Source organism: Schistocerca gregaria, chromosome 1 (assembly GCF_023897955.1).
Source record: "Schistocerca gregaria isolate iqSchGreg1 chromosome 1, iqSchGreg1.2, whole genome shotgun sequence".
NCBI lineage: Eukaryota > Metazoa > Arthropoda > Insecta > Orthoptera > Acrididae > Schistocerca > Schistocerca gregaria.
Window position 1 is genome coordinate 110,819,738 of NC_064920.1, and position 23,740 is coordinate 110,843,477.

The 23,740-nt window shown below is 41.2% G+C and overlaps 1 protein-coding gene across 1 annotated transcript in view; it reads left to right on the top strand.

The window, feature by feature from the left end:
* LOC126334628 (uncharacterized) overlaps positions 1-23,273 on the top strand; it is a 114,326-nt gene extending 91,053 nt beyond the window's left edge. The window contains exons 9-11 of the mRNA XM_049997065.1: positions 248-724; positions 9,844-9,929; positions 22,803-23,273. Coding sequence (XP_049853022.1) covers positions 248-724; positions 9,844-9,929; positions 22,803-22,886 — 647 coding nt within the window. The 3' untranslated portion in view covers positions 22,887-23,273. The remainder of the gene's footprint in view (positions 1-247; positions 725-9,843; positions 9,930-22,802) is intronic.
* Positions 23,274-23,740: the final 467 nt, after the last annotated feature.

Consider the following 23,740-nt stretch of genomic DNA (forward strand, 5'->3'; position numbering starts at 1 on the left):
TTTCACCCATCGTAAGAAGAGACTTACCCATTCAAAACTAACAGGTTAACATGGAATCCAAACCATCACACAGTGATATTTGTGTACATAATATATCGGTCAAGGCAAAAAACTTAGCAAAAAAAGTTTCTTGGGAGTCTCTACTTTTCTAACTTCATTTACTTGTACTTAAGTGAATTTTTACTATCAGGTGAGTGTCTGGTGACTAAAATACAATTTTAATTCCACTTATTTCATTCTTTTGCAGAATTACGAAGATTGTATGAACAAACAACAAAAGAGTCCCTTCAGAGTCACGAAATCAAAAAGTTTGCGGCAGTTGTAAGAAGTTATCTTAGAGCAAACACGGATTCAGAGGGAAAAAGCAGCAGCAGTAAGGTTTCAGATAATCAGGATGTTATAGGAAGGCATCCTGTATGTAGGAGAAATCTTCTAAGTTTAGAAGATTCCGCAAATGCACAAAACAGGGATGATTGTGAAGAAGATGATTTCATCAGCAGAAATGTTATAATCCATGCATCACCCACAACACCGACCAAAAGAATTGACTCTCTTCACACACCTAAAAGAAAGAGTTTGGAGAGTGGGCCTTTTAGGAGGAAACGATTGGCTAATGGTATGCACAGTTCAGATGCCACTAATGATGGTAGTAACTCTGAACCTAATACAGTGCACACTATATTGGAGGACGTCGCTCACATGGTCCAGTGCCATCTGTGTGAAGGTAAAACAATTTTATTGCATTATCACAGTAGTAGTTACAATGTTGACATATCTTTGGTTTTTCTTTTGCTTAATGAAGAAAGTTACAAAGCTGGGGAAAGAAAATTTCTTCAAGGGTTCGCAGACGTTGTTGATCTTCCATAGTCCTCACGTACTCAGGACAGCTCTGGTACCTTCCAAAAAAAATTATATTAATTTGTCAATCTTCAAGTGAAAGAAATAATTGAATTTAAAAGAAACTGATAAGGCAAGAAGGTCACAGTGATAAATTAATGGATTGAATGAAACTTGAACACACTTCGTTGGATTTGTAAATGATTTATTTAGTCATGGCGTAGTTGTTCAATGAGTTTAGTCTATGTGAAGCATTGGGATTGAAATAGTGCTCATCTTGCAAGAGATTAGTGTTTTAATTTCATAATTCTGTTGCTGAAGTCATAATTTCCGCATTAGATAGTCAGAAGAAGATAATGGAATTAAGGATACATGTAAAGAAGTATCTCATTTTTCTTAGGCTATGTGCAAATAGGACCGATTATGACAGAACTTGGCTGCTTGTTTTATTTAAATGTTTTGCATAGTTGTGTCTATTTGTCTACTTCACATTGGATACAGTAGCTGCTCTTTTGTTAAAAATATGTGTAATTGAATGTTAATGTCTCTCATCAGTCATTTCATGCTGTGAACATCAATATCATTAGTGACATAACCACAATTTATGGCATAACGGAAATCATTGCCCTGTCATTATTGGTACCAACTGCTGCACTCCAGACTGAAAAGAGGGAGGGGGGAGTACATTCTGATTCTGGAGCCCGAGTTTACTGTAGCACTTACATTGTGGTAAATATTGCATATCAAAAAATTGATGTCCCAGAAGTGTACAGTACATTGGGACATCAGTCTTAATAGTAATCTGAAACACCATGTATATGCATAAAGGAAGTGGTGTTGAGTGCAGCTTAAATTTAAATATACTGAAAATGCAATTTTTTGAGTTTGTATTTCTCAGTTGTAAACAATAAACAGTTATTCATATTTATTATTTTCATCTCATATTTATGAATTTTGTCTGACAGCCTAATAGTACAGTGGAACAGATATGCTACTTGTTACTTCAAATGAGATTACTGTTGGTTTCATTGAACGTGTAGGGGCCCTTCCATATATAGAAGGTATCTTTGTGAAGAGTCATCAGATGCATTGTCTCTGGTATTTTAACAGCTAATTGCAATTTCGTTTTTGCACTGTGAAGCTGGAGTCAGCCCAAACAAATTTTGACCATTAAGTAGTCGTGAAGCCCATTGTTGACAGAAAGCATCAGTTTGTTTCCCGTTACAAACAAAATTATTTTTACATCAGAATTTTACATGCCCATTCAATTGAGCTGTCCCACATTAGTCTAGCGTGATATTCGGTTTAGTGTTACATATTAACTGACACAGTAAAACATGAAGAATACCCGGCATGACACCACAAGGCAGTAGCAGTCAGTGTGGGCGGGAGAGTGCTATTGCTGCTGGAGTACCTTCTTGATATCCATGTGTTATAAAATCTTAGAACATGTTCTGAGTGCAAACCTGATCAAGTATATTGAACAGAATTATGTCCACCATTCCAACCAGCATGGATTCTGAAAACATTGGTCTACATCTACATCTATACTCTGCAATAGGGTTTTTCCTGTACCATTCAGTTATGGAATGTGAGAGGAATGATTGTGTGAATGCCTCCATGCATGCTGTAATAAATCTAATCTTGTCCTCACTATCCCTCAATTGCCTCAGCATCTATGGGGCTCTCTCCCATGTATCAAACAAACCTGTTTCCATTCATGCTGCCTTTCTCCATATACATTCAGTATCACCTGTTAGTCTTGTTTGGTGTGGGTCCCACATATTTGGGCAATATTGTGGGATGTGTTGCACAAGTGATTTGTAAGTAATCACTTTCGTAGAACAGTTGCATTTCCCAAGTATTCTACCAATAAATCAAGGTCTGTCACCTTCTTTGCCCACGACTCAGCCTGTGCGACCATTGCTTTTCATATCGCTGCAAAATGTTGTGGACTGGTATTTATATGAGCTGACAAATTAAGACCGTGACTCACTAATACTATAGTCATAGGATCCTACACTTTTTTGTTTTGTAAGGTGCACAATTTTACGTTTCTTTACATTTAAAGCAACTCACCAATCTTTGCACCACTTTGAAATCTTATCAAGATCTGACTGAATAGCTTCTTTCAGGCAAGAATTTCATTATAGGTAACTGCATCAGCGGTTACTGGTAATATTGTCCATAAGGTTGTTAATATTCAACATGAACAGCATGGGTCCCAATACATTTTAATGGGGCACATCTAAAGTTACTTCCACATCTGTCAATGACTCTCCATTCAAGAAATTCTCAATCTGGTCACAAATTTCCCTTGATACCCCATATAATTGTGCTTTGATAATAAGCATAGATGTGGTATTGAATCAAATGCTTTTCAGAAATCAAGAAATACTGCATCTACCAGATTGCCTTGATCCAAAGCCTTGGGATGTCTTGCGAGAAAAGTGTGAATTGGATTTCACATGATCAATGTTTTTGGAATCCATGCTGGGTACAATGGAGGAGCTCATTTTGGTCGAGATATCTCATTATGTTTGAGCTAGAATATATTCCAAGATTCGACAACAAATTGATGTCAAATATACCAGAAAATAGTTTCGTGGATAACTCCTACTACCCTTGTTGTAGACAGGTGTTCCCTGTGCTTTCTTACAATTAGTGGGCACAGTTTGTTGGTCAAGACATCTACAATAGATTATAGCTTAGAAAGGTGCTAACTCAGCCGCAAATTCAATATAGAGTCTGTTATGGATTGCATCGGGGCCTGATGCTTTATAAATTTTAACCAGTTCAGCTATTTCTCAATGCCACTGACACTAATACTTATTTCATTCATCTTTTCAGCAGTATAAGGATTGAATTGGGGCAGTTCTCCCAGGGTTTTCCTTTGAGAAGAAGCATTTCAAAGCAGAGTTAAGCATTTCAGCTTTTGCTTTGCCGTACCCAATTGCATTTCCATCTCGTCCACCAGTGTCTGGACACAAACCATGGTCTAACAGCCTTTACATGCGACCAGAATGTCTTCTGATTTTGTGAAAGATCATGTGACACAATTCTGCTATGTTAATCATTGAAGACTTCATGCATTACTCTCTTGACGGCCAAAAGCATTTCATTCCGCATCTCTGTAGCTCCTGTCTTGTATATTTTCACTGAAGTTTAGTCTTGATCAAAACACTTATGTCTCAATAACATAGGTGACCAGTTTCGGTTATATTTATATAACCATCTTCAGACCCATGGCTTCCTTGGAGGATGGTAGGCGGAGCTCTCCTCAGCTGCTACGAAGTCATCTGATCAGTTGATCCATGACAGGCGATCCAGAGTTCAGGGCGGGGGAGGGAGCCGCCGATCCACCCGGTGGCTGAGAGGGCCGGCAGCAGGCCCTCGGGGAGATGGCAATCGGGGGCAGGGGCGGTAACTCGAGGACCACGTCCTTACCTGAAGGAGGTAGGGACAGAGGCGGCGCGAGTCCTATGGTGGCATGCAGGGGGAGCTGATTATGATGGTGGCGCTCCAAGCATTCTGATGTCTGCACCGACGTCACACGCCGCCCATGGGCCATGACAACCGTGGCGGGTGTCCAACCCGCCGTGGGTATTTGGAGTAGGCATTAACAATGAGTAACCACATGGACCCCAAAAACTGGTCCGCAAAATGGATGTGGATGCGATCCCAGGGCCGGCGAGCACAGGCCAGGGTGCAAATGACTGAGGGGGACTCGCCTGGTGACGCGCACAGACAGTGCACCCATGGACCAGGTGCTCAATATCGCCATGGATGCCAGGCCAGTACGCATGCCATGAGCCAAAACCTTCATACGGGACATACCCCTGTGCCCACGGTGTAACAAACTGAGCACCCGAAGCCGCAATGCCGGAGGGATGACCACCCAATGGGCATCTGACTTCGTGGCCAACAGAAGGACATCATCAACCATGGTGAGCCTGTAGGACAGGTGGCACCAGTTACTGAAATCGAACTGCATCCGACGAGTGATATAGGACGGCCACCCGTGGACCATACAGGTGAGAACCTGCCGCAAGACAGGACCGCGGCGGGTAGCCACAGCAATGTCAGCAGCCATAAGAGGCAGACAGTCCAGCGCATCCCGGTGTGAACTTTGCCCCAAAGAGATAGGTGTGAAATTTTTGGACAGCGAACACGAGATCGCCAGAGCCTCCTTTTCAATCTGGGAGGAGTTCCGTTGTGCTAGGGTCAACGTCTTAGAGGCATAAGCGAAGGAGTGTTTGGAGCCACCGCCATCCCAGTGCACAAGGACAGCCCCAATGCCGTATGCCAACGAATCGGCTGCCACAACCAAGGGGCGGTCTGGAGAAAAGGGAGTAAGACAAGGGGCAGACTTCAACATCACCTTTAAGTGGAGAAAAGCGTGCTCACAGGCAGGGGTCCAATGAAAAGGTACCCCTTTGCAACACAAGTGATTGAAGGGTTGAGCAGCGGAGGCAGCATGGGGCGAGAACTTTAAGTAATAAGTTACCTTGCCCAAAAACACCTGGAGTTCAGATAAGTCTTTGGGACGAGCAAGGGCCTCAATGGCCACAACATTACGACCCAAAGGGTGAATGCCATCTTTGCTAAGCCAGTCGCCTAAGTATTCCAATTCCAGTTGGAAAACAACACTTGTCCAGCCAACAGTGTAAACCAGCAGACTGCAGAATGTGAAATAAGGCACTGAGGTTTTGCAAATGTTCCTGGCGGGAATGCCTGGTGACCAAGATGTCATCCAGATAATTCACACAGGCAGTGATAGCCTGTGTCAGCAGCTCCAGGAATCGCTGGAAAATGGTCGGCACTGAAGACACACCAAAGGGAAGGCGATTGTACTTATACAATCCGAAAGGCGTGTTGCTAACCATGATGATCTGAGATTCGGCAACTGGTGGTATGCCTCAGCCAGGTCGATCCTGGAAAAATACTCTCCCCCGGCAAGCTGGGCAAGAAGGTCTTTCTGTCGGGGAACGGGGTAAGTGTCAACGGGGGACTGAGCATTGACTGTAGTGCCTAAGTCCCACACAGCCGAAGGGACCCATTGGGTTTCTGTATGATCACCAGTGGTGTCACCCATGCACTGTAAGTGACAGGCTCCAGCACGCCAGCAGCCTGGAGCCGATCAGATTCCTGCTTGATCGCTGGCCGTAAGGCCACCGGAAGGGGCTCGGCCTGGAAAAAGCGAGGCTGTGCATCCGGCCATATTGTGATGTGCGCCTGAAAGCCGGAAGCATACCCGAGATCCGGTGAAAATGACGACGCAAAAGCGGAGCACAGATCGTCCAAGTCCTGAAAGGGAACAGCCGTGGAAACGACCTTAACTTCATTGGAAATTGAAAAGCCAAACAGTTGAAACGCATCCAGGCCAAATATATTTGAAGCCGATAGATGGTCGACGACAAGGAGCCGGGGAACACGCTTGTATGTCGCCTGGACAACAAACTGCGCACTAATGGGAGTGGAACCGTCTCAGTGGCCGAGCAAATGGCAAGAGGGAGGCGACAACGCAGGAGAGCCCAGCCGGGTATATGTCGCCATATTAATCAGGGAGACTGGCCCCCGTGTCGACCTAAAAACTGACATCCTCAGTGAAAACGGAGTGTGGGGAAATGCTTCTGGTCCTCCTGTGGGACGACCGATTGCAGAGCATGGACTGTATCTTGAGGCCCAGGAGGGGCAGGACTAGAGCGAGTCGAGCGACTACAACAAACCAATAGTACGTGGCCCTCCGTGTTACACAGCATGCACGTTTTCCAGCAGTGGGGACAATCAGACGGTGAGTGTGCAGTAAAGCACTGTGGGCAAGATGGAAGTGGGCCCCGCGACGAGGGGCGACCGAAGGCGCCGATGCCATAGAGACGTTGGACAACGAGGAATCACGATTGCGCTGCCCTATGTCGGCCGGGCCACATTAACATCGCGAGAGTGGAACCCGCTGTGATGCTGCATTCGCCGCCACCTGTGGTCACGCCATAAGACGCTTGTTAGCCGCTTGAGCAATTTCAAAGGAGTGAGCAATGTGGAGAATCTCTTACAAGGAGGGGTTGTCGAGTTTCAACGCCGCAGTACGGACCTCAGGATCGGCAGCCAGCTGTATCACCACATCTCAGATCAGGGAGTCTGCATAGAAAGCCTTACACTGCTGATTTGTGCACGTAAAATCGCATCAATGGCTGAGACTCTGCAAGTCTGTGACTCAGGAACGATACGATTGACCAGGCTGTTTATGGTACTGGTGGAACTCCAGCCGAGAGGCGACCACATGGTAGCGTTGGGAATAATAGTTTGTCAGCAAAAGGCAGATCTCCTGGAAAGAGAGAGCCACAGGATCAGAGAACGGTGCCAACTTGCGGAAAAGAAAGAACGTGTGCGGGGAGGCCCAAGAGAAAAACAACGACTGCTGCAAGAAGTCGTCTGTGACTTGAAAAGCCGTGAAATGTGGTTTCAGCCAATGTAAGTAGGTTTCATAGTCAAGTTAGTGTCATTTAAAGGTGGAAACGACGGCGGATGTGGGAAAGCATCGGACACCCGTGGACTCTGAAGTTGTTGTGGTAACGTGTCCCGGGCGTCGACTTCGTCTGTTAGCAACTGCAGCAACTTTTGCAAGGTGTCTAACTGGAGCTGCTGCTGCTGCATGAGCTGCTGCTGTTGCTCCAGCAGACAGACCAACTTCGCCTCCATACCAACAATGACCACCGTTTACTTCGTCGCCAAAATGGAGAGGCCACGAACAACAACACAACAGGAGAGGACGGACACGACCAATGAAGGACAGAATGAACAACAACTAGATCGAACAACGGAGCCACAAGGAAACCTAACAAACACGTCCACTCGTACACAGAACAAGAAAGGAAGCTGGCTAACGCGAGGTGAGGTGTCAACAGACGTATGCAAGATTAGACTGGCAGGCTGAGCGACAGGCAGGCGCTTAAGTGCTCTATCGGGGACGCCACTATTGGCTGATGCAACCATGTATTCCACTGTGGCGCCCTCACTCTAAATGCAGGCCAGGAGGTGCGCGCCGCCACAGCTTACGGCGCGATGATGCAGAGACGTCTATGGGTCTTCAACGTCCATGATGTCTGGCGGGGATTCAAATTCTGCGGCTTCACGGTACCAGAACCTTCACCGTTATTATTGAGTCACTTGCAAACACTGCTGCCATACACTTTTTTACAGGTCTAATGATGTCATTGTTGTTGCAGTTGTCCTCAGTACCGTAAAACCATTATATCATACAATCCTCCCAATCTTTATTCTCACTAGGAACATGTCATTGTCAAAAACCTCTGAAAGGATTTCAGATTTGTCCATTTTTCTGAACAGGACCATCTCTGAAAGCAAGAGGAACTTCCAGACAAAAAGATAACTATTTGAAATATCAGAATACAGTCAGAATGCTAAACAAGCAAAAAGTACATGAAGGCGATCAAGTTTGATGTATTGTCTACTCGTGTAAACACCTAAATACACTGCTGGCCACCAAAAATGCAACCCCCTGAAGGGAGCATCTAAATCAGGTGAAATTTGCAGCATGCATTTGTGGCGATGAGAGATGCACATGATTAGCACTCCAGTGCAGGCGCACATCACGGAAGCCACTAGCGCCACCTGCAAACTCTGTATGCTTCATAGAAGAGAGTGAGCATCTTTTGAGCATGTTTCGGTATTCGACAGAGAAAGAACAGTTGCCTAAAGGGATTGCAGATTATCCTTCAGAGAAATCAGTAATCGAAGGAACCGGTTGCGCCCACCTCATAGCACCGCTACATGTGATGAGAAGACATATTCTGCGTGTGACAGTGTTGAATCGCGCTGCCACATCACAACAAATTTGGTCTCTTGCACAACAAGCATTGTCTGTACATACCATTCGCCATTGTTTGCAGCAGAATGGACTGTCTGCAAGGCATCCATTACTGTGTTTACCACTGAGTCAATGCCACAGGCATTTTGCACCAGCAATGGTGCAATGAACGATGGACATGGACAACCGAACGGTACGATATTGTTTTTACCAACAGATCCCGATTCTGCCTGCACTACCACAATGGTTGAGTTAGCGTATGGAGACATCGTGGTGAGAGACTTCTGAACTGTTGCCTTATGCATCACCATACCTGTCCTGCACCCAATATTATGGTTTGAGGTGGTATTGGATACCACTTCGGGATCCCCTTAGTACGCACTGCCTGTACACTAAACTGAAATGTTGGAGCCTGTCGTCATCCTGTACCTTCAGAGCTTTATGATGGCCCACATTGGAACAAGATACATCTGGTCAATGATTGCATTACGACTGGCCCAGGATACACCATCTACTGTTACACCAGATCAACTTTGTCAATATGTGGAAACAGACTGCTGTATCCCAACAACACATCCAGAGCCTCTTTGATTCAGTGCCAAGGTGGGTAGCAGCAGTTATAGCCAACAAATACTGACTTCATCATCTTCCTCACTTCACCTGGCACTATATTTTCAGTTGTATGTGATCTTTGCTCCAGTCCTTCTTGGTGTTATATTTTGAATGGCCAGCAGTGTAGCAGAAGTAGTTAAAATATATCACAGCAGATGACATCCACAGACAGATTGTAGAAAATGATTTATCTTGAGATCCGTCCGTAAAATATGGCATGCAAAACATGAGTAAACTCGGGGAGCCATCTGCAGTGTGTTAATTAAATTCCATATGGTTCTTTATAGTATTTGTTTTTGTTTCCAACATCACACATTATTGTTAACATGTGTGTAACTCTATACACAGCATATATTTTTATATTGTATTTGTGAAAAATATTAGTGAGTGGCGTGTTACACATTTTTAGATAATAGCAATTATAATCTTGTTACATTCTCAACATTGGATTTGGGGAAGTGTGGTCAGAAAAATGAATGTATGTAATTATTCTTTCATTTATCCTTCCTGTTTAAAGCACTGACAAGTTGTAGTATTAAAACACATGTATTTCTGCTTTTTCACAGAGTTCTTCAGTATAGCAGACATAGGAAATCATTCTTCAACCTGCATTGTTCCTGCTGACATTCATCAGCTGAATTCAGAAAGAGAGGTAAGACATCAGCCAATCGTTCTTTGAAATTATAGAAACTCAAGCATCCTTTTATTTCACTAGTAGGTAAAAAGCGAGTACATGCAGACAATTGAACTAAATACAGAAATGCTGTACCTCCAACAAGTATCACATGAATTAATGGAATAGTTTAGTAAGATGTTTGATGCACTCAAACATTGTACCAGCCGTCTGACTCGTAGACACACACTGGATGAGCAGTGCACAAGGTCTCATTGCATTTGATCAGAATATATCTTCAAAAAGACGTAGAAGCACAATACTTTTACAGAACACTGAGGAAAGGTCTATTAAGAAATGTTGATTTGTTTTCACTGCCCCAGGCTTAATTGGTGTGGTTATCTACACGTGTTTGACATGGCTGTCAGAGTGCAGTAGCAGATAGGCCACAGTACAGTAGTCCACTTAGTAGTCTAATGCTACAAGTGCCATGCAGAACCTTGTCCTTCTATGGAGTAAAGATGCCACATTGAGAAACTCTGCTAACTGAATGTTGCAGGTCATGGAAATTAACAGTGCAGACACACCACTGTTGGTTGCTTAAAGCGTGGAAAAATTCAGTTTGTCAGATTATTCATGGCAGACTATTGTATGTAAAGGCTGTTAGTGGCTTAAAAGTTAGTGCTCAGGCACTCATGGACAAGACAAACTAAAATTCAGGGTAGCAAAACAAAAGTAGAAGTGCTGAGCTTCATTCTCAAATTATCCAGAAGTATTGTCCCATTCAATTCTCGTGCCACTGGAAAGGTGAGTAATATAGATAACACCAGTGACATTGGGAAACTGCTAAAATTAAAAAGGCTCAGTGGCCTGATGGAGACACTATCATTCTCTAAAGAATGTGCAATTGAGTTAACCCTTGTGTTAACCATAATCTATCATAGGTCCCTTGAAAAGAGAACTGTGCCCAATAATGGAAGAAAGTACAGGACATGGCTGACTACATGAAGGGTAGCACAAGTGATCCTCAATATCCTTGACATACATTTGTTCTAGAATCCGAGAAGATGTTCTGAGCTTAAATGTAATGTTAGAATTGGACAAAATTCATTCAGATGATGGATAACCAGTGTAGGTAAAATTATTATTCATTTACACCAATAAAAATATTTGTTTTTTGTGAACAAAAGGATGCACAAATAAAATATAATATCATCAAATCCAAAAACATTTATTGCTCCATTTCTTTGTCACTTATTGGACAGATGTACTTTTTATTGAATTTAGATTACTTTTTGGAACCTGTTTTCTTCTACCATTTCATCAGACAGTTTATTGGACTTTGGAAGATTTACCATTGTGGCATTGAAAAAAAAAAACAATTAAAAATATCCACAGACACCGAAGAGAATCTGTTGAAAATTGCCTTTATTTCAGAACACACACACACACACACACACACACACACACACAAAGAACTACATACTGGTTACCTCCCAAGAATTTATTACCTCCAACGTGACTTAATTATCTTTCCACAGGTCCGTTCCCAATAACATAAACCTGTCAGTAGAAGAAAGAACAGCCATCCACAACCTCAAGACAGATCCTGGTATAATCATCTTCCGTGCACAGAAAACCTTCCTCATTGTCACGATGAATTACAGTGATTACGTGACAGAAGACTTCCACCATCTGAGTCCTCCACTTACTAACCCCCTCTTCCCCCCCCCCCCCCCTTCCCCACCACCACCAAATTGGGATTCCATCCAAGAAGTCTAACATAACCTCTAGTCAAATCCTTTGGCTAGTCCCAGAATCTCTCTCTCCCCCAAAATCAATCTCCCTCCTCCTGCTAATGGTAACCTCCCAAAACTGGTAAACCTAACAATCATGAACACCCAATTGTAGCTAGTTGCAGTGATCCCACTGAAAGAATTACTGCCCTTTTTGACCAATACCTCCATCCAATTTGCAGTAGCCTAACCTCTCATATTAAAAATACAAACATTTTCGTCATCGACTTTCAAACCATGCCCACCCTAGTACCACATAGACACCTACTCATCATTGTTGATGCTACATTCCTGTGCAACATCTCCCTCCTCCAAATTCCAAAACTACCACTTCATTCCGTATACATCCAGCTAATTACATACTCTCAAATAACTACTTTTCTTTTGAGGGGAAAATATACATACAAACCTGCAACACAGCCATGGCACCTGCATGGCTCCCTCGTATGCGCTATCTTCTTAGGATCTAAAAACCCCAAACGCCATGTTTGTTTCATTTTCACTGAAGATACTTCCCTGATATGGATCCCAGCGCAAACACACGCTGTCGTCATTCCTCCACGACTTTAACACCTTCTCTCTCATTCGTTTCACATGGTCATCGTCAGCCCAGTGTGCCATCTTCCTTTATGTTGATCTCCAACTCATGATGGAATCATCCATACTTCTATCTATATCAGGTCCACTAAACATCAGCAGTATCTGCATTTTGGCAGGTGTCATCCCTTCCACACCAAAAAATCAGTCCCATATGGTCTGGAAACTGGTGACTGGGACTTCTCCAATGATGATATTTCCCTTGCCCAGTATGTTGCAGGTCTCATTAAGGCCTTCACAAACAGGCACTATCCACCAAATCTAAGTTGCATAGTTCTCTCACCCTATCCTCATATATTCCCCCCCCCCCCCCCCCCCTCATTCTTCCACTATCAAGAACCTGGTGAAACGAGGCGACCCCTCCTCCATCACCTAGTATCATTCCAGAATGGAACAATTTAATCATGTCCTTCACCAGGGCTTTGAGAAACATCTCACTCACATTTCTCTTCTAAAGTGTTCTGCTGCCCACCCAACCTACACAATATTCTGTTCCATTCCTATGCAGCACTCATCCCCAACATCTTGCCACATGCATCATATCCCTGTGGAAGAACAACCTAAGTGCAAGATATGTCTGATTTACCCACCGAGCACATCCTGCTTGAATCTTGTCATAGGCTTACCCTATCTCTTCGGAGGCAGGCCCGCATGTGAATGCAGCCATTTCACATACTAGCCCTTATGCAGATTCTGCTCAGCAATTTATGTAGGTGTGGTCGTCAACCAACTGTTACCCTGAATCAATGGCCGCAGCCAACTTGGGCAAGAGCAGAGTTGACCACCCATTGAGAGAAGATGCTGCTGAGCGACAATGTGCTTGATTAAAATGGCTGCTTTGCAGGCTGTGCCATACAAATCCTTCTCCCCAGCACCAGATTTTCTGTACTACCTAGAGGGGGAACTGTCCCTGCAAATGCATCCATTGTTTCTGTAATCCCTCTGACCTTAGTCTCCACTGAACAACTGTCTCAGAACCCCAACTTCACTCAGACTGCACCTCATCCTCCAAATCCACTCCTCCACCTAAGGCACTGTCCACTGCTGAAACTGATTGGTGGCAGTACCCGTGTGTTGCATTCCTATCCTTTGCATGTGTTGCGTCTCCCTCCCACATTTCTGTCCCATACACATGCTGTGTCTCCTTCCTGAATTTCTACATAGTGCAACTGCTGCTGCTCCACATGCATATCCTGTCCACCTGCTGTCCTCCCTCTCGTATTAATATTATCCCATGTACTTGCTACCTCTCCTTCCGAGCTGCCAATTACCCTCCCCCAAACTTCCCTCCTGCTGACCACCACCCTTCTCTCCTTGCCCAGTCCACCTGACACAACCCCTCTACCCCCAGTCTATATTCAGAACTGCAGTCCCAGCATTTTGTATTCACTTGGCACAGTATAGGTGTGTGTGTGTGTGTGTGTGTGTGTGTGTGTGTGTGTGTGTGTGTACTGTAGCTTGAAAGGGGATTTGTCTAATAGTGAATTTTCAATCTTTTTTGTGTACATGTTGATGACTCAATGCAACAACTCACTGAATAGTAGGGGCACTTACTGCTAAATTATTTAGCTTCAAATCATGATCTTCTTCGGCAAAAAATTGAGGAATCTTCAATTCTTCTCTAATGTTTGGTGAGTAAGTTCAGTGCAGTTTCTTGTCAGTTCCACCTTCCAAATCTGATTCAGAATCAACAAGTGAATTTTCTCTTCCTATCACAACTTCATTTTCAGTCAGTTCCATTTTAAGTCGTTCTGGGTGGACACATCCAGATGGTAGCCATTTCTTTGGCTACTCTATATCAGACGTTTATTATTGCTCTCCATGGGTCATGGACGGAAATCCAAATGAACCATTTATTTTTAAATTGAAGATAAGACAGTGCTACAGTAGCTGCTTGCTCTCCGTTTGGTGCAGAAAAGTTAAAAACAGTCTTCAAATTCTGTCGCAGCCCTTATCCATAGGATGCTGCCAGTGTTCTGCAATATTTGACGGGACTATCCTCCAGTTTTCTTATGCATATAGCCTTCAAACAAGAAACTAAAAATCTATAAAACATACATTTCACCTTCGAGTATATCTTTATCATCACCAGCAAGGCCTGAGCATGCTTTGGTGATTTTTCGTTATTTGCGACTGTCACAGTTTTTTAAAGGCTTCTTCATCCTTGTTTCATTTGCTTAGCATAAGCACATTATTCTTCAATAGGTGGTTCCCCGTGTTTTCGTTTCAACTCACTCAATAAAGTTCACATTTGAATTAGCTCTTCCTTTAGTCCAAAAAACTTTTGGTGAACATGAACCTACATTATTTGTGTTTGAACTTTCAGTTTCAAGTCTGAAAAACTTACCATCGAGTAAGATCAATGCAGAGGGTGAATTGTTTACATATAAACCACTTGATATCACCACTTTAGGAGACATTAGATTTAATGTCTGTTGATGTTAGACTCTTACCACCTATGGAGTCCTAACTTACCACTTATGGAGTCCTAACTTTATTCACTCATTTTGTAGTAATACAAACAGAAGGGAAGTGCACAGCTGTTCACATCCATTGGCTTTAGCAGGCTTTGTACAACTGAAGAAGGTGTAGCAAACTACTCTTCATAAGTCATGTTTATATCTTTACCTAGTCGTGCTCATTGCTTCCACATATTAGCATGGAAAGGGAGGGGGAGGACATACCGTCTGGTGCAAGAGGCAGTTTAATTACGTGATGTCATAAGTGTAACTGTTAAGGCAATCTGCCTGTGTTATAATTATTAAACTGTAAAATGAATACAGCTATGAAGAATTCAAAGGTTGCTTTGAACACACAGTGCTTTACTAAGCATTGTCTTATTGAAGGTAGTATTCCTACAAGCTCTGAACTGACTTATCCAGTTAATTGTAAGGATATGTGTACTGTAATGTGGATGTTAGGAACCATGGTGCAACAGTGCATTTTTACATTAATAAAATCACTGTCTGAGAAAGAAGCAACAAGTGACAGAAAAAGTTGCCAAAGCCCACTGGAAACAGAACTCAGCACCTTTCAGTTTGTACTCTGGCACTTATCCACTGAGCCACAACGTCAAACTTCAGCACAAAGTGTTAATAAATTCTTTATTAAATAGAAAGCTCACTGAGCCACAGTAACAAACAGTGATTGTAATTGCTAGTACTCGCAAAGACAAATAATCCCTTAATCCACAAATAAATTATTTGCACTGATAGAAATTTATTGTAGTAATGTCATCTCTTAATGAGTTACAACAAACAGAATGACTTCCTCCATACCAACCAGCATGAAATGCGAAAACATCAGTCATATGAAACCCAACTCGTGCTTGTCTCATATGACGTCATGAAACCCAGTGGATGATGGGAGTCTAGTAGATGCCATATTTATTGAGTTCGAAAAAGCACCTATATTTATTATGAAAAGTATAATTGTATGGGATAGCAAACAAAATTTGTGACGGAATTAAGAATTTATTGGTAGGGAGGACAACATATTTTCTTGGAGGGAGAGTCATTAACATTTGTATAAGAAATTTCAAGTGTGCTCCACAGAAGTGTGCTGAAGCTCTTGCTGTTCAAATTGTGTAAAGGACAATCAAAAACTCCCTGTTTGAAGGCTGTACAGTCCAAAATTCATATATCAGTCAGGCAAAATCAGTGTGATAATTGAAGCAATCATCTCACCAACTCAACAAGCTGAAGATACCCATTTGGCAAAACATCATGTTCAGCTGCTTCCTGCTGAAAATCCTCATCCAACAGGAATCATGAACCCTTCAAGGCCTTTTTTAAGGGACCAAAGGCTTATAACCACAAGGTCAGGACTATACAGCAGGTGCTACAGTATCTCCAACTTGACATTTTCCATATGGGGGGCATGACTGGCAGATTGATTGACATCTTGTGTCAAATCATGACCAACATGGAGCTTGGCATACCATTCTACAGCACTGGTTTTCAATAGACATGCTGCCCTCTACACATACTTCATTCTTTGATGGGTGACTACTGGTGTTTGGTCTTCATCAGCCAAGAAAAGAATAACAGCACATTAGTCCTGTTTGGACACATTTGGTGATAATATTGCTATAATTAATGTTTCCTCATTCACTGCATGTACATTGGAAAGACACAAATGCTACTCAAATCCCTTGCCTACAAGTCAGTGTGTATATAACCGCTTTGGGGTCTTGCTATGTTGCATATATGCTGCAGCAGCGCGCTCAGATCGAAGCTTTCCGATTGCCCCTTATATATTAACAGCATTGCAGGTAATGTTTGAAGTACTGTTTGAAAAATGCTGCACAGGTATTCAGTCAGATCCCGATAAGTTTTGAAAATGGTGCAAATATTGACGGCTTGCTTCAAATGTACAGAAATGTAAAATTTTGCATTTTGTAAAAGAAAAACGTTTAGTATGGTGCAGCTGCCAATCAGTGAGTTGCAGTTAGAATGATTAACTTATACATATATCTTGGAGTAAAAATGTTTAGAGATATGAAACTGAATAGTTACATAGGCTCTGTCATGGACATAGTAGGTGGCAGACTTCAGTTCATTAGGAGAATACTTGGAAAAAACAATAAGTCTACGAAGGAGATGCCTTATGAATACTTGTGCAGCCCAAGCGAGAATATTGCTCACATGTTTGGAGACTGTACCAAATAAAACTAAAAGCAGATAAAGAATGGCACTTGAATAGTCACTGATTCTTTTGACTCTTGGGAGAGCATCATGGAGATGTAAAAACTTTGTTGGTAGGCACAAACTATCTTGTAAAAGCCTATTTACAAAGTTTCAAGAATTGACTGTAGGTGATTAATCTATTAATACACTAAAACCTGCTACGTATTGCATCCATAGAGCTCATGAAGATAAAATTAGACTAACCACTGTGCACACAAGTGCATGTAAGTGATCCTTGCCTAGTATGTGGTACAATGGGAAGTACCCTATGAAATACACTTGACAATGGTTTTTAGAGTATAGGTGTGGGAAGTACAAGCCAGTTGGAGGGCAAAGTTCAGACTGTTGGTGCCCTCATACTCAGATTTAATATGGGGCAAAAATCACCTTCCTGGTATGTCTGACATTGATTCTTAGAGGTCAGTGATAGCTGCTATAAATTCAACAAGGCATTGTCCCTCTCCACTGCTCCATTATGGTGCCAACACTTTGATAGCCTATTTAGGGATGTGAATGTGCTGGACTGATCACCAGTCCTGTGAACTCATTTTCTGTTGAGAATGTCTAGGATGTTGTCAAAAGAAATGTGCATGTTTCAAACTCACTCTTATCTTAATTACTAACTATTATTTACCCAACAGAATGTTCTGTGTGTTCTTCATATTTTCATTGTTTTCAGTTATTCCTTTTATCAGATTTTCATTGGACCATCATACACGTTCTCCTAAACATATAGTTTTGTTTAGTGCAGTATATTCTATCAAATTCCCAGTACAATTTCCTTGAAACTTTTGCCTTTTCTGCACTTGTTGTTTGATTTCATTTGCTAACTCTTTTCTTTCGGAAATGTTGAGTATGAATATATTTTTATGAATCAAGATGAGCATACCAGAATAAAGTAAACAGCAAGTTCGTTATAACATGACAATTATACAGACAGGGACAGCAGTAATTTAGCAATGAACTTAGACAAACAGCAGGAGATGTTATGTATTGCTGATCATATACGAGTAAGTTATTTGCTCGGGTATTGATATGCACAAAGAAATGTCTACTGCTTTTTTTATCAGTAGACAAAATTTGAAGAGGAATTGAATTAATAAACACAAAAGTAATTTGGTGGTGTCTGAGGCAGTGCTATTCTGTCATCGGAGGGTTTCAAATACATGTTACATAACTTCCATCTGGCATTCTACGGATCAGAGCGTGGAATGTCAGATCCCTTAATCGGGCAGCTAGGTTAGAAAATTTAAAAAGGGAAATGGAAATGGATATAGTGGGAATTAGTTCGGTGGCAGGAGGAACAAGACTTTTGGTCAGGTGAATACAGAGCTATAAATAAAAAATCAAATAGGGGTAATGCAGGAGTAGGTTTAATAATAAATAAAAAAAATAGAAATGCAGGTAAGGTACTACAAACAGCATATTGAACGTATTATTGTGGCCAAGATAGACACGAAGCCCACGCCTACTACAATAGTACAAGTTTATATGCCAACTAGCTCTGCAGATGAAGAAATTGATGAAATGTATGATGAGATAAAAGAAATTATTCAGGTAGTGAAGGGAGACGAAAATTTAATAGTCATGGGTGACTGGAATTCGAGAGTAGGAAAAGGGAGAGAAGAAAAAATAGTAGGTGAATATGGATTGGGGGTAAGAAGTGAAAGAGGAAGCCGCCTGGAAGAATTTTGCACAGAGCATAACTTAATCATAGCTAACATTTGGTTCAATAACCATAAAAGAAGGTTGTATACATGGAAGAATCCTGGAGATACTAGAAGGTATCAGATAGATTATACAATGGTAAGACAGAGATTTAGGAACCAGGTTTTAAATTGTAAGACATTTCCAGCGGCAGATGTGGACTCTGACCACAATCTATTGGTTATGAACTGTAGATTAAAACTGCAAAAAGGTGGGACTTTAAGGAGATGGGATCTGGATAAACTGACTAAACCAGAGGTTGTAGAGAGTTTCAGAGAGAGCATAAGGGAACAATTGATAGGAATGGGGGAAAGAAATACAGTAAAAGAAGAATGGGTAGCTCTGAGGGATGAAGAAGTGAAGGCAGCAGACGATCAAGTAGGTAAAAATACGAGGGCTAGTAGAAATCCTTGGGTAACAGAAGAAATATTGAATTTAATTGATGAAAGGAGAAAATATAAAATTGCAGTAAATGAAGCAGGCAAAAAGGAATAAAAAACGTCTCAAAAATGAGATCAACAGGAAGTGCAAAACTGCTAAGAAGGGATGGCTAGAGGACAAATGTAAGGATGTAGAGGCTTATGTCACTAGGAGTAAGATACATACTGCCTACAGGAAAATTAAAGAGGCCTTTGGAGAAAAGAGAACCACTTGTATGAATATCAAGAGCTCAGTTCTAAGCAAAGAAGGGAAAGCAGGAAGGTGAAAGTAGTATATAGAGGGCCTATACAAGGACAATTTATTTGAGGACAGTATTACGGAAATGGAAGAGGATGTAGATGAAGATGAAATGTGAGATATGATACTGTGTGAAGAGTTTGAGAGAGCACTGAAAGACCTGAGTCGAAACAAGGCCCCCGGAGTAGACGACATTCCATTAGAATTACTGACAGGCTTGAGAGAGCCAGTCCTGACAAAACTCTACCATCTGGTGAGCAAGATGTATGAGACAGCCGGCAAAATACCCTCAGACTTCAAGAAGAATATAATAATTCCAATCCCAAAGAAAGCAGGTGTTGACAGATGTGAAAATTACCGAGCTATCAGTTTAATAATTCAGAGCTGCAAAATACTAACGCGAATTCTTTATAGATGAATGCAATAACTGGTAGAAGTCGACCTCGGGGAAGATCAGTTTGGATTCCGTAGAAATGTTGCAACACGTGAAGCAATACTGACCGAATGCCTTATCTTAGATGGACTCACATTCGGAAGGACGACTGTTCAATCACGTCTCCAGCCATCCTGATTTAGGTTTTCCGTGATTTCCCTAAATCGTTTCAGGCATGGCCGATTTCCTTCCCAATCCTTCCCTAACCCGAGCTTGCACTCCGTCTCTAATGACCTCGTTGTTGACGGGACGTTAAACACTAACCACCACCTTATCTTAGAAGAAAGATTAAGGAAAGGCAAACCTACATTTCTAGCATTTATAGACTTAAAGAAAGCTTTTGACAATGTTGACTGGAATACTCTCTTTCAAATTATAAAGGTGGCAGGGGTAAAATAATGGGAGCAGAAGGCTATTTACAGTTTGTACAGAAACCAGATGCCAATTGTAAGAGTTGAGGAGCATGAAAAGGACTGCTGGTTGAGAAGGGGGTGAGACAGGTTTGTAGACTATCCTCGATGTTATTCAATCTTTATATTGAGCAAGCAGTAAAGGAAATAAAAGAAAAATTTGGAGTAGGAATTAAAATCTGTGGAGAAGAAATAAAAACTTTGAGGTTTGCCAATGACATTTTAATTCTGTCAGAGACAGCAAAGGTTCTGGAAGAGCAGTTGAACAGAATGGACAGTGTCTTGAAAGGATGATATAAGATGAACATCAACAAAATCAAAATGGGAATAATGGAATGTAGTCGAATTAAATCAGGTGATGCTGAGGGAATTAGATTAGGAAATAAGTCACTTAATTTAGTAGTTGAGTTTTGCTATTTGGGAAGCTAGATAACTAATGATGGTCAAAGTAGAGAGGATATAAAATGTAGGTTTGCAATGGCAAGGAAAGTGTTTCTGAAGAAGAGAAATTTGGTAACATCGAGTATAGATTTAAGTGTATGGAAGTCGTTTCTGAAAGTATTTGTATGGAGTGTAACCATGTATCGAAGTGAAACATGGACGATAAATAGTTTGCACAGGAAGAGAATAGAAGCTTTTGAAATGTGGTGCTACAGAAGAGTGCTGAAGATTAGATGGGTAGATCATGTAACTAATGAGGAGGTATTGAATAGAATAGGGGAGAAGAGGAGTTTGTGGCACAACTTGACAAGAAGAAGGGACCGCTTGGTAGGGCATGTTTTGAGGCATCAAGGGATCACAAATTTAGCATTGGAGGGCAGCGTGAGGGTAAAAATCGTATAGGGAGACCAAGAGATGAATACATTAAGGAGATTCAGAAGGATGTAGGTTGCAGTAAGTACTGGGAGATGATGAAGCTTGCACAGGATAGAGTAGCATGGAGAGCTGCATCAAACCAGTCTCAGGACTGAAGAACACAACAACAACAACAACAACAACATACTTCCGTCATAACCCATGTCTTGCCTTTACTCAGAACTGCCTCTAGAGTTCATCAATTTGCAAAATATGCTGTATTTCTCTCAGTTTGGTCATTGCAATAGGCCACACATTAGCAGACATAATACCAGAAGCTCACATTTTCTGTAATTTGTGTTTTTTTGTATACTGATAAAGTGTGCTAATGAGAGAAATTTTATAGTCAGACAAGGATTACAGTCAAGTGGAATAAGCTTTAACTAACAGTATTGTAATGTCAGCAAGTCTGTAATTCATCATTCTCATTGCCTCAATTTATAAAATGCTGCAGATAGATAAATTCATTAAGGGGGAACATACATGAAAGCAATAAACCTTGTGAAAAAAATTTTGCTGGTTCTTCATTTAGTACGTAGTATTAAAATAATAATTTGCAGAAGGTTACACGGTGTCACGCCCTTTTCTTGTTCTGTATTTCTTCATATTATTTATTCCTGCTTGTTTAGAAGTGGTTGCAAAGGAGTAAAGTTTACAAAAGCTGTGTATAGATCTGTTATTACAATCAGCAACATGCCTCATTCCAGCAAAGTGTAATCACTACACTTTAGTAATTTTGGCAGACTGCGAACTCTGCAGAGGCTAGGATTTGATCAAGGAGCTTTCATACTGTTGACATTGAAGGAAATTGATACAAGGAGAATTGCTGCAGCTGATATTATTGCTACTCCGTTTTAAAATGAGATTAACCAAAGACAAGCAAAGAAAAGAATGCTTGAGGAAGAGGAGGAATATGCATATGGTTTGCATTAGTTCACGAACTTAATGTAAGGCCTGATTACAAATGCTATCCTACCTTTAATTCATGTTTCCCTTAACTTACATTTTGGAAACTTTATGTACCTTTTCCTTACAAATCACTGATTATTTAATACAATAGCGAGATATTTATGTAAGAGAAAATCCTTAAAATTTCCCCCCCCCCCTCCTCCCACACTCTCCCATGCACGCGCGCACACACACACACACACACACACACACACACACACACACACACATACAGCGCGTGTGCATATGTATTTGGAGAGCTGTAAAAATTCAGCAAAAGAAGGTATCAAAATTCTGTTCCACAGATATTTGTAACAATGGTGTATCAAATATTGTACAAAAAATGCTTTAATTTCTTTCTGATAGATTTTTCAAAAAAGGAGACATTCGAACTCACTTTGTTAAAATAATTTAGTTGTTTATAATTAAAACTGTAAAATGCCAGTAAGCATCAGAACACGTGTGTATGTATATAACACGTAGTTACATTGCCATGAGAACTTTGGGCTATAAGGTTTTTTTTTCCACAGTACTGCAGTTCTGCATATATTCCCTCTTAAACACTATAAGCAGGCCAAATAAATAAGAGAGACCAATTGAGACCAAGTCTAATTGTCCTCAGTTTTTGTATTTAGAAATTAGGACAACGATATTGTATTGCAGACCCTCTCAGTGTTTTAAGTGTATGTCTCTTCATGTTAATAAGAATTTGTTTTATTTTTTTCTGTAATACAAGTGATTTATTAATTTCACAAGCAATATTTATTCTTTCTTTCTATCTGTCTATCTCTTTTTTTTAGGTCTGTCCAATATGTGATGAACTGATTGCGAAGGATTGTATTGAGCAACACGCTGCTCTCTGCGCAGAAAATAAATTTGGGTAGTGCCTGATTATTAATTGTAATTGTTTCCCAAATTACTATCATGTGAACGTCTTCCGGAGAAATTACCTGAACCTTGGGGACTTGTGGTGCTGTACATACAATATGTTTGATGGAATTGTAATGATTTTTTTGTGATAGTCTCAAATATTTTATGTACATGTCTGTGTGTGAGTTACTGTGCTCGCTGTCAGCATATTCACTAAACTTTTATGTATTTGTAATTATTTAGCACAAATAGTTGGGAATATATGATGTTGGAGTTCAGTCATGTAAAATTTTCTAAATGATATTATAGTCGTCTTTTGACAGTAAAATTATTTATTTGTACAAACCACTTTTGCACTCAGTTCATGGGGCCACCATTATCAAGTGAAAACACTTTCCAAATTCTGAACAGTTTCCAAATTCTGTGTCTTTTGAAAAAGACAAATGGAGACCTTGGTATTAAGCATTGAGTTGAGCTATGTAAGGTCATTATCTCTCAAGAGCTTTGTTGCCAGATTTTGTTATTCTTTTACTATCCGTTTAGTAACGTGTAATTGGTTGTGGATGCTTCTGAATGGATAGTTTGGCACGAACTGTGGGCTAGGGATATGCTTTGCGCATGAAAGCCCATGAAGATGGTGAGAAGAAAAAAAATCAGCCAAGTAGATGTGACGGCAATAGAAGTAGTACACCACAGACCAGCTGTGGTAGAGGACCAGTAACTCATAGTCAGTCGCAGAGCTGTCCTGAAACTGTAACAGAACCACCTGAACAAAGGTTCTCCAAAAGCAGCCACTCGCTGCAGTGTAGAAAAAGCTCAACCCCTGGGATGAGCAGGAAGAGAACAAAAAAACATTGCGACAAAGCTT